Here is a 13,186-nt window from a genome sequence, read left to right as displayed (position 1 = left end):
GACAACTGCTTAGAAGAACCCATGGTGCTGATTGTTGGGGCAAGGTCAGATGAGTCTGGGCATTTAAAACCTTTGAGATTGACATCACCTGGTCTTCCCAGACGATGATTGAGAACAATCCATGACACTGGCAGGTCTCAGCTTGGCAAAGGGGGCAGTGCATGCTATAAGTTCTGCAGGGTGCCCAAACGTTTGCAGACGCCATTTTTTTGTTTTCTGTTATTTTGAAAGTGTAAATGATGGAAATAAAATCTAACTTTTGTTGACATATTATAAGAATGTCTAATCTGTAATTTGATGCCTTTTGGAGATTTTTCAATCTTTCCTTGGCTTCTTTATGCACATTAATACCAATTTTTAGCTGGGGTGCCCAAACTTTCGATCCCCACTGTATGCATGGCACACACGAACATTCTCTACTACATTCTTACATGTAAAACTGTGCATTGAACTTCACCAATAAATTGTGACTCGGGGACTCTGAACCCTATAAGCTTGCCATTATTCTCACTAATATGTGTCTGCACAGAGCAAAACAAAAGGTTTTTTGCTCCCCCGCCATTCATTCTGCTGGAGATTTTCGAGTAAGTTACAAGTCGATAGAGTCATAGTTTACACAAGGCTATGGACTCCTCATGTGACAGTGTTGATTGGCCCAATACATACATGAATGGAGGGAGTGAAGGATAGGTGAGCAACCTGCTGCTTTTTGTTGAATGGGCAAAGCATGGGTTTATTTTAATGGCACCACCATTTTGTGGTCTGCATATGGAAATGTTAGTTGTCTGGCTGTCATACAGATCCCGTGATTTCAATACTTTCCAACTCACTGACTCAGAAAATATATGTGGCATGTGAAGGCATAGCTCCTGATCTTCATACTTGTTCTGAAAAAAGAACTCAGGAAGCATTAAAATCTAAAGTTGACTGTACTCATATAGATTGCATTTTTTCACCCCATAGGCTGAATGAAAGAAATCTAATAGATTCCTCCATCCATATTAAACAGCATGGATGGAAGAATCTTCCCTGACAGCTACAGTATTCTGACAGCTGTTACCCACAATTTTCAGAATACCCAACTGCAGCTGATCAGATGCAGTCACAGTTTGGCCCAAAATTTTCCACCCACCAGGGCCACCGTTTGACCCATCTATAGCAGCCAGGGAACTACACTATAGGGCAAAAATTATTTTGGGAATCCCATAAAATTATCGAATTCAGACATTTCCAGTGAAGGCTACATAGCATAAAGCTACAAGGACATTTGAAATTCTTTATTTAGCAAAAGATGTGGGTTTACAATCTTAGTATACAAGTACAAAAGCAGGGATAGGCCTAGGACATCTCAGACACATCAGCGAGTATGATCAAACAGATAAAGTATGGGAGGTCGAAGACCACTGATAGCAACATCAGGACCGTATTTGGAAACGCATACATAATAAAAAAAAACAAAAGTAGCAGGCTATATGGACTAAATAGGATTCTCATTCTGGCTGCCTGCCAAAAATCCAAACCCACTGAACCTTGATACAATGACATTTTAGACAATTGTCAGTTTCCATTCTTGTAGGAACAGTTTGGAGAAGGTTCTCTTCTGTTACAGCATGACTGTGCCCCTGTGCATAAAGCCAGCTCTATTAGGAAATGGTTTTACCTATTTGATGTGGTGGAACATGAGTATCCTGCACAGAACCTTGACCTCAACCCTACTGATCACCTTCAGAAGGACTAGGAGTGCTGATTATGAGCCAGGTCTGCTCATCCAACATCAATACATGACATCACAAATGTTCTTTTGTCTGAACAGTTGAGAATTCCCACAGAGACACCCCACAATCTTGTGGAAAGCCTTTTGGGAAGAGTGGAGACTGTAAAGGGGGCCAACTCCATAATAATGCTGATGGATTTGGAATGCGATGTACAAGGCCAAACAGATAAGGCCAAACTTTGATCATATGGTGTAGTTTCTCTTTAATGTCAATCAATATATTCTTTATTTCTTGGCAATAATATTTAATTTTGTTAATACTTCTCTTCCCTCCGTGTCCTATCTTTCTTAAACTATTCATCTTCATGAATGCTGTAGGATGTTCTTCTGCATATGCGATACACTGACTTTTTCTTCATTTGTTCCTATACTCCATACTCCGTTACAATCATCGTTCTGACCCACAGGCGTATTCCCCTGGATCCAAAGCACAGCTACCACCTCGATTCAGAAAACAAATTAACTTTGCTGTCGCTGTAAACATCCCCATCTGTCTCCTCCATTTACTGCTGCCGCTTCCATTGTGTGTTTCAGAGTATTCCCGATTAAATTTGCTGATACTGGAATGCATTGTATACAAGAACACGCTCATGGCAAATTAGCAGATTATAGTGACATTATGGAGGCAAGAATCCTTACTGTCTTCCAAGATATAGGAGACATGCTAAATTTATATATTCTGCACTTTTTAATCAACCCTTTATTACCAGGTGGTGACAAGAAGCTTTGGGGGCGGGGGTTGAAGGACAAAGGCTAGAATGCCTAGCAGGTCCTTTTTCTAGCATCATGAACTGGTCTCAAGTGGGAATACATTTCTTAAGAAGTGTGAAGAAGTTGTGGCAGGGCCTGCTCAATAAAATGTGGACCTGGGGCTAAAGGAAGAATGACAGAATACAGACCTCAAACCTGACTTGTGAATGTACCAAGGCACAAACATGAACCCTTTAGAAGAAAGCAATTGTCTTTGTAAATTCCTCAAAATGCAAAGACTTCAAAAAAGTGAGCCTTGAATATGACAGGGTCAAAGTATGGTTGCTTATTAGTAGACAGCACGGTCACTGACATCTGAATATCAGAACACAGATGTCATCTGCCACAAAGTGAGCACTCTTCAATCTACCAGATTGTATCGTCTTTCGGTATAGTGCTCTGTGTACTCTGTCCCTGGTTGGCACTACTGTTGGAATGGTCCATGTAGTCAGTATGTCCCTGGCACTATTGTTAAAATGGTCCATACAATTAGCATATCTCTGGCATTAGTATTGGAGTGGTCAACGAACAAGCATATCCCTGGCACTTTTGTTGGAGTGGCCTATGTACCAACATATCCCTGGCACTACTGTTCGAATGGTCTCTGTGCTTAACATGTCCCTGCCATGCTCCATGCACCAGCTGGTCCCTGACAGTATTGTTGGAATGGTTCATATGCTGAGCATGTATGTGGCTTTATTGTTGACATGGTCTATGTACCAGCATGTCCCTGGCACTATTTTTGGAATGGTTCATGTGCTCAGCATATCCCTTGTTTTATTGCTAGAATGGTCTATGTACCAGCATGTCCCTGGCACAATTTTTGGAATGTTCCATGTACTCAGCATATATTTGGCACAACTGTTGGAATGGTCTATGTACCAGAATGCACCTGGCACTATTATTTGAATGATTAGTGTACCTGCTTATCCCTGGCAGTACTGGAATGGTCCCTTGATGTGCAAGGAAGGAGAGGGGCTGTACTGGGGCCTGACTTGTCACAGAGTCAATTTTTCTAGCAATTTTAAAGGTACATGTAAGAGAATAAAGAAATATCAATGGGACTGAAAACATTCTTTAAACATTTAAAATGCTTGTTTTTTCTGTGCCTTTTAAAGTTGGTGACAGGGTCTCTTTAAATGTATTATAAGGAAGGTTAACTTAAGGGGTAGGGTATGGCTCTACAGTAGAAGCATGCAGCCTGCCTTTAAAAACCCTCTCCAGTGTCTGGTGCGCCATAAATCCCATTGCACTGTAACATATGAAAATCACTTCCTGATACTGTAGGGCTGACCGTACATTATTTTTTTTTTTCCTTCAACCAGCGAGCTGAGCAAAAAAAAAAAAAGAACCGATTTCCCAATCCACACATTCTAGGTGGATGGGAGAATCACTCCCGCTAAGCTATTGTATTCTGCCAGCAGGGAGCCTGGAAAGATTTAATTTTAATAAACATCATTAGCATGTTGATCAGGACGGAGGACCTAGGGATGCTGTTACAAGCGGAATAACTTTCAACTTTCATTTTTAATTTAAGGGAGCAACCTAGTTATGGGTTATGATTATGGTATGTGTTAAAGCTGAACTCCAAGAATCCAGTCACTTTGTAAAATATGCTGACATGCTGAGGTAAGTCCCATGAGGTGCATGTCACCTCATGGACCCATCTCTTCAATTTACATCTTTACGGAGCTCTGGGAGCACAGCTATCACTACACTCAATGAGTTCACATAATACAAAGTACTCTGTGACTGGGCGGGAGGAGAACAGCGGCTGCATGCGACTCTGTAGCTACAGTAGCTGAGATCAGAAGGTCCAGCAACGGAGCGCCTGAAGTATAGCGAAATAGGTATCCTCCCGGCACTCCCAGTAAAATAAAAATGGTAAAATATACGGTAGATAGGTCCATAACTGAACAACGTGGCATGCACCTCATTTGACTTACCACCTAGTAATTTAGCACATTGCACAAAGTGGCTGAGTTCCGGGAGTTTAGCTTGAAGCTTGTGTGCTGACGGCTTAATTCATATCTATTTGTACCAGTTTTACAGTCCTTCAACTCCACTTTTCATATACTAAATACCATAAATAGTTTCATTGTTTAAATTAGCCTAGTAACTAAATACAGAGTCCCTGAAAGATCTAAGAAACGGTCAGGTCACTTAACTCTCCAGCACCTACCAAAATCAGAAATATCCAGTCTAGGTGACAGCCTGCAAAGGAAATGAATAAATAAATTATGAAAACTACCTCTTTAATACAAATCAATGAAATAATATGTTGAAGTCACAGGTTCCCTTTGAAGCCCATCTGGAGTAACGCGTATGGTCTTCTTAAAGATACCTTGGCTGCACGGTGAATTACAGACGGGGGTTGGCGTTGAACTCGTACAGCTGTAAGATCCGATCGGCTTCCCGCACCCCGGTCATGTAGGCACCATGGGTAGTTGTGTAGAAGTTTGGGTGGGTGGCCTCTCCAGCAAAGAGTACCTGTAGCAGCTGCAGGAAGGGATACAAAAAGAGGAGTCAGGAGCAAGCTTTGTGAAAGCCTAACATTGGCCCAGACTAAAAACAGAAGATGGAACTGTCTGACCCAAAGATTCTTTTTTACACACAATTTGCACTGATATTATAGAGGCTTAGAGGACATTTCATTTCTGGTAGAATCAATAGGTATTTTCTGTACTTGCTGAAAATTTTCTTAGCCTAAAAAAGGAAAATTAACATCACCTACCACTACATCTAAGGGCTGATAAGCTGTAATGTGATACATTTTTGTTCTTGGGTTATTAGTTAATCCTTTAAAACAGTGATTGTCAACTTATGAAGCATAATGGACCCCAACTTTGGCCCCAGGTGTCACCTAGGGGCTGTACATAATATTAATTATATGTATTGCCACAGAAGACTGTTGTAGACACTGAACCTACTTGGGGAAATTGTCAGAGACTCTGGACGTGCTACAAGCTTGGGTGGAAAAAGACAGGGGACATGTTACATGAGACTACTAAATAGAGATTACTGTTATTAAAGCTCATTAACACATCAACGTTCCCACTACTGATTGCTCAGGTCCATTGGCCACACTGCAAACACCAAAGGGCTGCATTTGGCCTTTGGGTCTCTTGTTGGGCATCAGTACATTAAAGTGGCTCTAAAGGCAGAAGGTTTTTTACCTTGCATTCTATGCATGAAGGTAAAAACTTTCTTAGTGCAGCTTCCCCCACCTCAGCCACCCCTTTTACTTAGCGGAGTCCCATCTCGATCCAGCGATGTGCATGAGAGTAGCATTTCTCTCTTCATTGGCTCACACAACAGCGGAAGCAGGGCCGGTGCAAGACTAGCTACTTGCTCCCCCCCAGATAAATAAAACGTTTTAAAAACAGTTGAAATTATTAAATCAACAAAACATGAAACTACTAAATTTCTTTTAGCGTGCAAAAACAAGTGGCATAAGATGCCACCAGCACCAATATTAAAGACAAAATCAGTGTCACGGATGGACTATATCTGTGGCTGGCACTGCCAGGGTGACAGTTGCAGTGACTGGAGGATGATGGATCTTCAGATCCAAGGTTGGAATTCTCCAGGCAATGGGAGGAGATAAAATGCTGTGACAGCAGGCAACTGAACTTACCAATCCCACACAGTGACAGATCCAACACAACACACCACCACCAACACTGACACAGATCAGCTGGCACAGCAGGCACTAGAAGAGCAGGCTGTGGGACCGTAATGATGTCATTACTCACTTACACATTGCGCATGTGATGGATGTCCGGCTGCCCGGGTCACACACAGACACGAGACATCAGAGTCAGACATTACTTTCCTCTGCAAGCGTAGCTCCGCCTCTGCTGATGAATGGGAAGAGTCTGAGAGGAACATTGGAAGAAGCAGCAACTCAGCTGCTACACTGGCCCCAGACACCCTGCATCTTCCTCCCCTCTGCCACCCCTCCTCTCAGCTGAAGGATCATTCATGACGTGGTGGCATCCCACATAGAGAGTGGCCTGCTTGTGCTGTGCCCAGGTACCCCTAGGTGGCAGTGCACTCTAGGCGGCCGTTTAATTTGCCTAGTGGAAGAATCGGCCCTGAGCGGAAGCCATTGTTTCCTGCTGCTGTCAATCAAAGCCAGTGAGCCAAAGAGGAGAGAGCGGAAGGCAGGGCAGAGTGCTTGCTATTGGGGGTACTCGGCAGGGGGTGTCAAAACCATTGCAGAGAGCAGGTAAGTATAATATTTTCTTTTGTTTTGTAATTACAACCTTTAGAATCACCTTAAAGTATATCTAAAGTCATTTTATTTTTCCTTTTTTGTTTTGGATGGAGTAGGGAAAAATTAGAACCCTTGTCAGGTTTTCAATGCTTTCTGTGTCCCCATTAGGGAGATTCATCCTTATCCTCTATATTTGTCCTGTTGACTGCTGTCACCAGGACCTAAGGTGAAATCCAAAATTTGGAGTTGGCACTAGAACTGGAAAAGAGTAGAAATCTTCCAATGTGGACACTTGTTCCTATTACAACTCTTTAAGAAGGGACTTTGGAGAGATTTCTTCCCACTTCCAGCTGTATTTATAGACAGAAAGTGGAGAGAACCTCTTGCACCCTCATTTCCTCTATTAGGCCTGCAGATTCTGACTTCTGGCTTCTCAATCCCTACATATATTCAACATTATGTGCGGGCCTTTGGTGATGTCAGGGGCAGCATTTGAGACACCCTTTAGCTCATACGTTGACAACCACTGCCTTAACCAATAATCGTGGAAAGGAAGATGTTATTCTCCAAGACCAGAATGGAAGGTGTGAAAGTTGTGGAACCACCCTGTTCTAGTTTTATAATCCCATCCTTTGTGTCAGGAATGCCTCATTGGTTTTCACCCTTCAATTTACATGGCTGAAGGTGTGAACTGTCAAAACGCCAGGGTGTTAAAATGACATTATATGTGGAAGACAAATGGTGTCAAAGGCCCCCACCCGTTGAATGATACTTGTTGCAGTCTGATGCCCACTTAAACTGCCCTTTTTAACCAATTGTCCTCTGCTCGAAATGTACACCTCTCTGCCCTCAAAAGAATGTTTCTTTCCCATAATGAGTAGTAAAACTAGAATTCTGGAAGCAGAAATTGGTCCTCCTATGTTGGGCCATATGTTTATTGGGGTATGCCAGGGTATTTTCCTGACACTGATTAGAACTGAAGAAGTGTCTTGAATATTCTATGAAACATCTACAACAGGGTTTCTCAACCAGGGTTCCTCCAGGGATTGCTATGGGCTCCTTGAGCAATGAGCAAATTCTGCCTGTCAGATACGTTCCCACTGACACCACTGATCTTTTTAACTAAACGTAAGGGGGTAATTGTTCCCAATGTCCTCAAGTGCAAGGACCATTCTTCCCACTGACTATCACACTAATGCATCATGAGTTGTACATATAGTAATTTTTAGCACGGGTTCCCTGAGACTGGAAAGTTATTTCAAGGATTCCTCTGGGTTAAGAAGGTTGAAAAAGGCTGATCTATAACAGGACAATTCCAGTTGAATGTGATCAGCTACTACAAGCTATACCATAATCTGAATCAATGAGAACTTTGGCCAAAGGAAAACCTGGACACAGACCCTATTGCATTCGTTGACATAAGTCTGGTCCTGCAGTCAACTATTCTTAAAACGCAAAACTTTATAAAAACATAAAAGGAAAAAGGAGAGTGGTGAATTTAACTCTGGGCAATACCTACCCGGAGCCCCTTTTTGTGATGGGTCGATGGAAGCGGCTCTGCCAGTGCTGTCATCTCCTTCACCGCGTCCACTCCTACAGGCACATTGGTATAGGAACCCCGGACATAAGGGTTACTGTGCCAAGTGGACCTCAGCACGGCCCGCAGCTCTGGCACTGGCCAGCCTGTAAATTGCTTTAGTAACCTAAAGTGAGAAAAGCGCAGAGGAGAGAGCAGATCACAGACATTAAATACTTCTGGGAAACAATTTCCATGAATACAAAGGGAGCATTAATGATTCAGTTACTGCAAAGATGGAAACTCTTGTGAATCACTTACTGCAGCTAAATGAGAGGGTGGGGAAGAAGATACTATAATGGGGGATATTAATAGCCCAATCGCTGGTGATTCCCAAGCTCAGCATTCCCTAGATAACAGCTGAAAAAAAAAACAATATAGCCGCAAACAGGAGGAAACAACGGAGGTGTGACATAACTTGTGGCTTATAATAGCTCTCTAGCTAAGTGGCGCGGAGACAGGAGAGATAGAACGCAATGGATCTAGGATGCATTTCCGATACATCCTACGCAATACTAGAGGACAGGCAGTTCTCTGCCAGAGCTGCCCAAGAAAGCATTAAAGCGGAACTAAAGTCTGCACTATGTAAGCTAATTTCCAGCCTCCCGCTGTCCTATGACATCTAATGCATAGAGCTGCCAAATTCTTACCCAACAGAGCTCTGGGGTGCCTTCAGTCTCCAGCACCCAAGCAAGGCCGATCTGGGGGGCAGGGGGAACGCTGTCAAAGGGGAATCAGTTTTCAGGTAGAGCTATTGATTGGCTGCATGTGTCTGAACTTACAGTGCATCTGTGCCTGGGCTATCAGTGGATTCTTGTGGCTGCGATAACAGGTGTATGCTAACAGCGGCGGCCGTTCGGTCTGTACAAAGTAATGGCAGGCTGAGGGGAGTCGCCGCTGTTCGCTTGTAGCTGCACACTTAGCAGCCACATGCGATTAGGGATAGGTGAGAGACCCTGGGTGCAGGAAGATGATTCCAGGTTTGGGTATCACCCCTGAGCACACGCAACCGCTGGTACATGCAAACAGTGAAAAATAAATAAAATTCACTTTGTCAAATGATGTGCACTTTGCCTGCTGTGCCTCCTGGGATATGCTTCCTGATGACATCACTGAAGTAAATTGCGGTGGCAGGGGGCAGAAAAGAAGAGGATTTCAGCAGGACAGTGCTGGATACACTGGGCAGGTGAGTACCTTCAATGTGCAGGACCCGCAACCAGGTAAGCAGGGGTTACGAAAACCAAGGGGGTTAGAGATCCACTATAAAGTACAACAATCCTGGATGCAACTTGTTAATTTCCTGTAATTAGATAGCAATCCCACCAGAAGTACTGTGTAAAGCCTTCTGAATATGACTGTATTGGATTTTATAACGTGAAGGTTAAGCCTGGGTTCACACTTGTGCGGTGTGGCACTTGTGCACCGTATTCCTGTGCAAATCACATGCATGTTCTGTGTGGTGCAATTTGAGCCATACATTTTGTATGGCTTAAATCACACTGCATTCGCACTAAAAAGGTGCAGGACCCTTTTTTTGGTCCGCACTAGAATCGAATTGCATGGGTATTCACACCCATGCGATCCGATTCTGCACTTCGCACCGCGGTTTGCAAACCGATTTCGGGGTGTTGTTAACTTAACATACACACCCGCAGCGGTTCGCATGAACGGGTTTGCGATTGTGATGCGGTGCGTAATTCGCACAGAAAATGCTGCAAAATCCGCACTGCATCAGTGTGAACCCGGGCTAAAGGTTGAGACTGAGGACTGAAAGCGTATAGCATGTCTACTCACTTGGTACATACATCCCCCACTTCCCTTTCAGGTAAGGTCTCCATGTGCTCCGCAGCCAGTCCAGTGATCCAGGCACACAGTGTACTCCTGTGCAAAGGGACACAGTCAAACCCCACAATCTTTTTGTACCACTGTGAACGCCAGGAATGTCTTTGAAGTGATTTGGAATATCCCTCTGAACTTTCAGGACCCTGCCTCCAAACAAACTGTATTCCTGCACAGTCCTCTGGCCAAAAAGGTTCAGAGAACTCTAGGAAAATCTTGGCTACTGTGCCAAATCCCAAACGCTCAATGGCTTCTAGTTTGCCTTTTGGCAATGGTGGGTCAAAAAAAGTGGATGCCTTCTCCTTCAAGCAGCCAAGGGACACTGTGACAATGACATGATCTGCTGGAAACTCCTCACCATCTTCACAAAAGACTTTGACAGGATACTTAGCTGTTCTGCTGGCTGGAGAAGGAGATCCTTCCCATTGGATGCATCGAACTGGCTTATGGCAGCGTAGGCTATTAGGTGGTAATTGGTCTATCAAAATATCAAGCAAAGCTTGGTAGCCTTTGCTGCCCAAAGAGTTGAAAAAAGGTCCTTCTAATGCAGTGTAGAACCCAAGCTGGCTCAAAGAGAATTCATACATGGAGTTACAAGCCTCATCAATACATTCCGCTCTCTTGCACCATTCATAAACTCCATCTGAGGTCTCGGCTTTGGAAACACTGGATAAGGCATATTCATGATCTAGATACTCCCCAACTGACCACGACTCACATTCAAGTTTAAAGTCCTGCTGGATAATCTTGGACATCAGATCACCAAAAAAGCAAGTGACTTTCTCAACCTGGGGTGATGGCAGCAGCTTTCCTTCTTCTGTGAAAAAGTAATCCTGAGGGGTAACCGATGTTGGCTGGCACGTCACCATGTTGAAGCCATCATCTGCCAGCAACTGATTCTCCTTGGCCATGTGGTAAAGTGGATTGTCCTTCTGACCATGGATCCATGTGGCCCCCAGTTCCAGTGCTGCTGTCCCGAAAGGTTTATGTGTCAAAACTCTCCCACCTGCACGGTCTACAGCTTCCAGAACAACTAGGTTGTTTATGCCATGCTTCACCAAGGTGCTGGCAGCACCGAGTCCTGCAAATCCAGCACCAACTATAACCACTCGGGGGGAGTGGTTGCCTTGACATTCTGAGTCCATGAAAATAGGAGACTCCAGAGGACCTAGAAATAAGTAGAATAGTAAAATAAAAACACATTTGTTATATTATGACATGTTAAAATTTTGTTGCTGGTTTACAAAACGGTGTAACTATGCCTGTAGGCAGGTGTAGTATACAGGTGGAGAATACCCATTTTCCATCCACTTCCTCTCCCATCTGCACTGCCACTGTGGTCAATGCAGATGGGAGAGGAAGTGAATGGAAAATGGGTTTCTCTATGACTTCCTTGGTCACACAGGACAGTGAATCAGTTGGATGCTCTGGTCCCATGTGACCCTGGCAGCCATCTTGGGTCAAACAGAGTCTATTAAAGACTCTAACCCAGGGTTTAGCGTGCTTTATGCGAGTGGCTAGAGTAAGAACAAGTTGTGCATCTGGCAGGGACGGTGCTAGTGATAGGAAAAGGTTACAGAGGAGTAGTGAAAGAGCAGGGACTACATCTATCTTCTCAGGTAATCCGGTTTGATACTCTGCTTCTGTGCAACCCTGGTGGCCATCTTGGATCAAGCAGAGTCTATTTAAAACTCTGACCCTGGATATTGGTGTGCTTTATGTGAGTGGCTAGAGTAGGGATAGGTTCCCTGTCTAATAGGGACAGCACTGGCGATAGGGAAAGGTTCTGGAGGAGTAGGGAAAGAGCAGGGACTACGTCTACCATCTCAGGCAGCTTCCCCTTTGGGTTGGACTGGCCACACCTCATAGCAGACGCTGTCGCCATCACTGCTATCTATATACCGCTTTCGCTACACTGCAGTTCTGTGAGTGTTCCTGATCAGGTGAGCCTCCCCACTGGGTCCAATTGTACTATTGATTACTTCTACAATGCATTGCCCTTTTCAAATCAGGATTTTGTGCTTACTGCCTGCCACACCGCGGTGCACCTATCCAACCATGCCAACTTAAAGATACCTGTAAGTATGGAGGCTGTCACTGCTGACCTCTGCTTTTAAAAATAATAATTCCCAGGTTGCCATGCTGTTTCAAAGACTTTGGAGCTTTCAAAGTCACTGATTCAGAAAAAGTATGCAAATTACTTCTGACTTTCCTGATCTGCAAGCATGTTTCAGTTTGTGTCTTAAAATATTGAAGCCAGACACAGCCAAGAAACTAGCATTGTAGGCCAGCAATGGCACCCACCATATTTATTTAAGAATAGATTTCCTTTAAACCTTGGACCTTGTGAACATAGATCATTAATGCTAAGATGTCCAGACCAAATACAGTATGGCAGTCAATCAGTCATGGCTGTTCACAAACACAGCCACGTGATCACCATGCCATAGTTGACATAAGGCACAGTTCATAAACATTTAAAACAGAAAAAGGACCTTTATTTTAGCCATGTGTTCTGCAATTTGCAAATCTTACTGGACTCAGCTAAAAAACAATCAATTTGTTAAAAATAAGGACTCTCCTGGTATGTTTGTTTTGTGAATAGAGCCTATAGTGATCACATGATCAGGAGCCATGCTGATTGGTTACTGACTGCTAGTGTAGCACTACCCCCTTAGGAGTCGCTGAGTTTTGGGTCCCCCTATAGTCCTGCACAGCCAGGCAACACGCATTTTTTTCAACATTTGCAGTCTGCAGACAGTAAACAGTCCTTAAGCTTGTTTTTTTTTTTTTTTAAGGGGTATTGAACTAGGAAGGGGTTGAGGGGTGTATGGGATGTCCAAGGAACTGTGAACATGAGGACAAATCTCCATAGCAGCTATGTACAAGTCCATAGACAAACAGTCTCTCCTTAAAGAGCTCTCCAGCCATCCTGGTGTACCTCCTCAGACCACAGATAAATCTTCCTCTTCACTCAGCTGCTTGAGGAAATCCCTCAGCAAGGGGACCCAGCCCCTCCTCATCCCCT

The 13,186-nt window shown here is 43.8% G+C and overlaps 1 protein-coding gene across 1 annotated transcript in view; it reads right to left on the bottom strand.

The window, feature by feature from the left end:
• Nucleotides 1-1,262: 1,262 nt before the first annotated feature.
• LOC149437772 (peroxisomal N(1)-acetyl-spermine/spermidine oxidase-like) overlaps nt 1,263-13,186 on the bottom strand; it is a 50,231-nt gene continuing 38,307 nt past the window's right edge. Inside the window, exons 3-5 of the mRNA XM_089660626.1 lie at nt 10,114-11,326; nt 8,263-8,446; nt 1,263-5,023 (exon numbers count right to left, since the gene is read on the bottom strand). Coding sequence (XP_089516752.1) covers nt 4,886-5,023; nt 8,263-8,446; nt 10,114-11,326 — 1,535 coding nt within the window. The 3' untranslated portion in view covers nt 1,263-4,885. The remainder of the gene's footprint in view (nt 5,024-8,262; nt 8,447-10,113; nt 11,327-13,186) is intronic.

Source organism: Staurois parvus, unplaced genomic scaffold (assembly GCF_062004578.1).
Source record: "Staurois parvus isolate SC_StPar_1 unplaced genomic scaffold, SC_StPar_1.0 ptg001255l, whole genome shotgun sequence".
NCBI classification, from domain to species: Eukaryota; Metazoa; Chordata; class Amphibia; order Anura; family Ranidae; genus Staurois; species Staurois parvus.
Note: the sequence above shows the minus strand (reverse complement) of the source record. Positions and strands in the feature narration are given on the sequence as shown.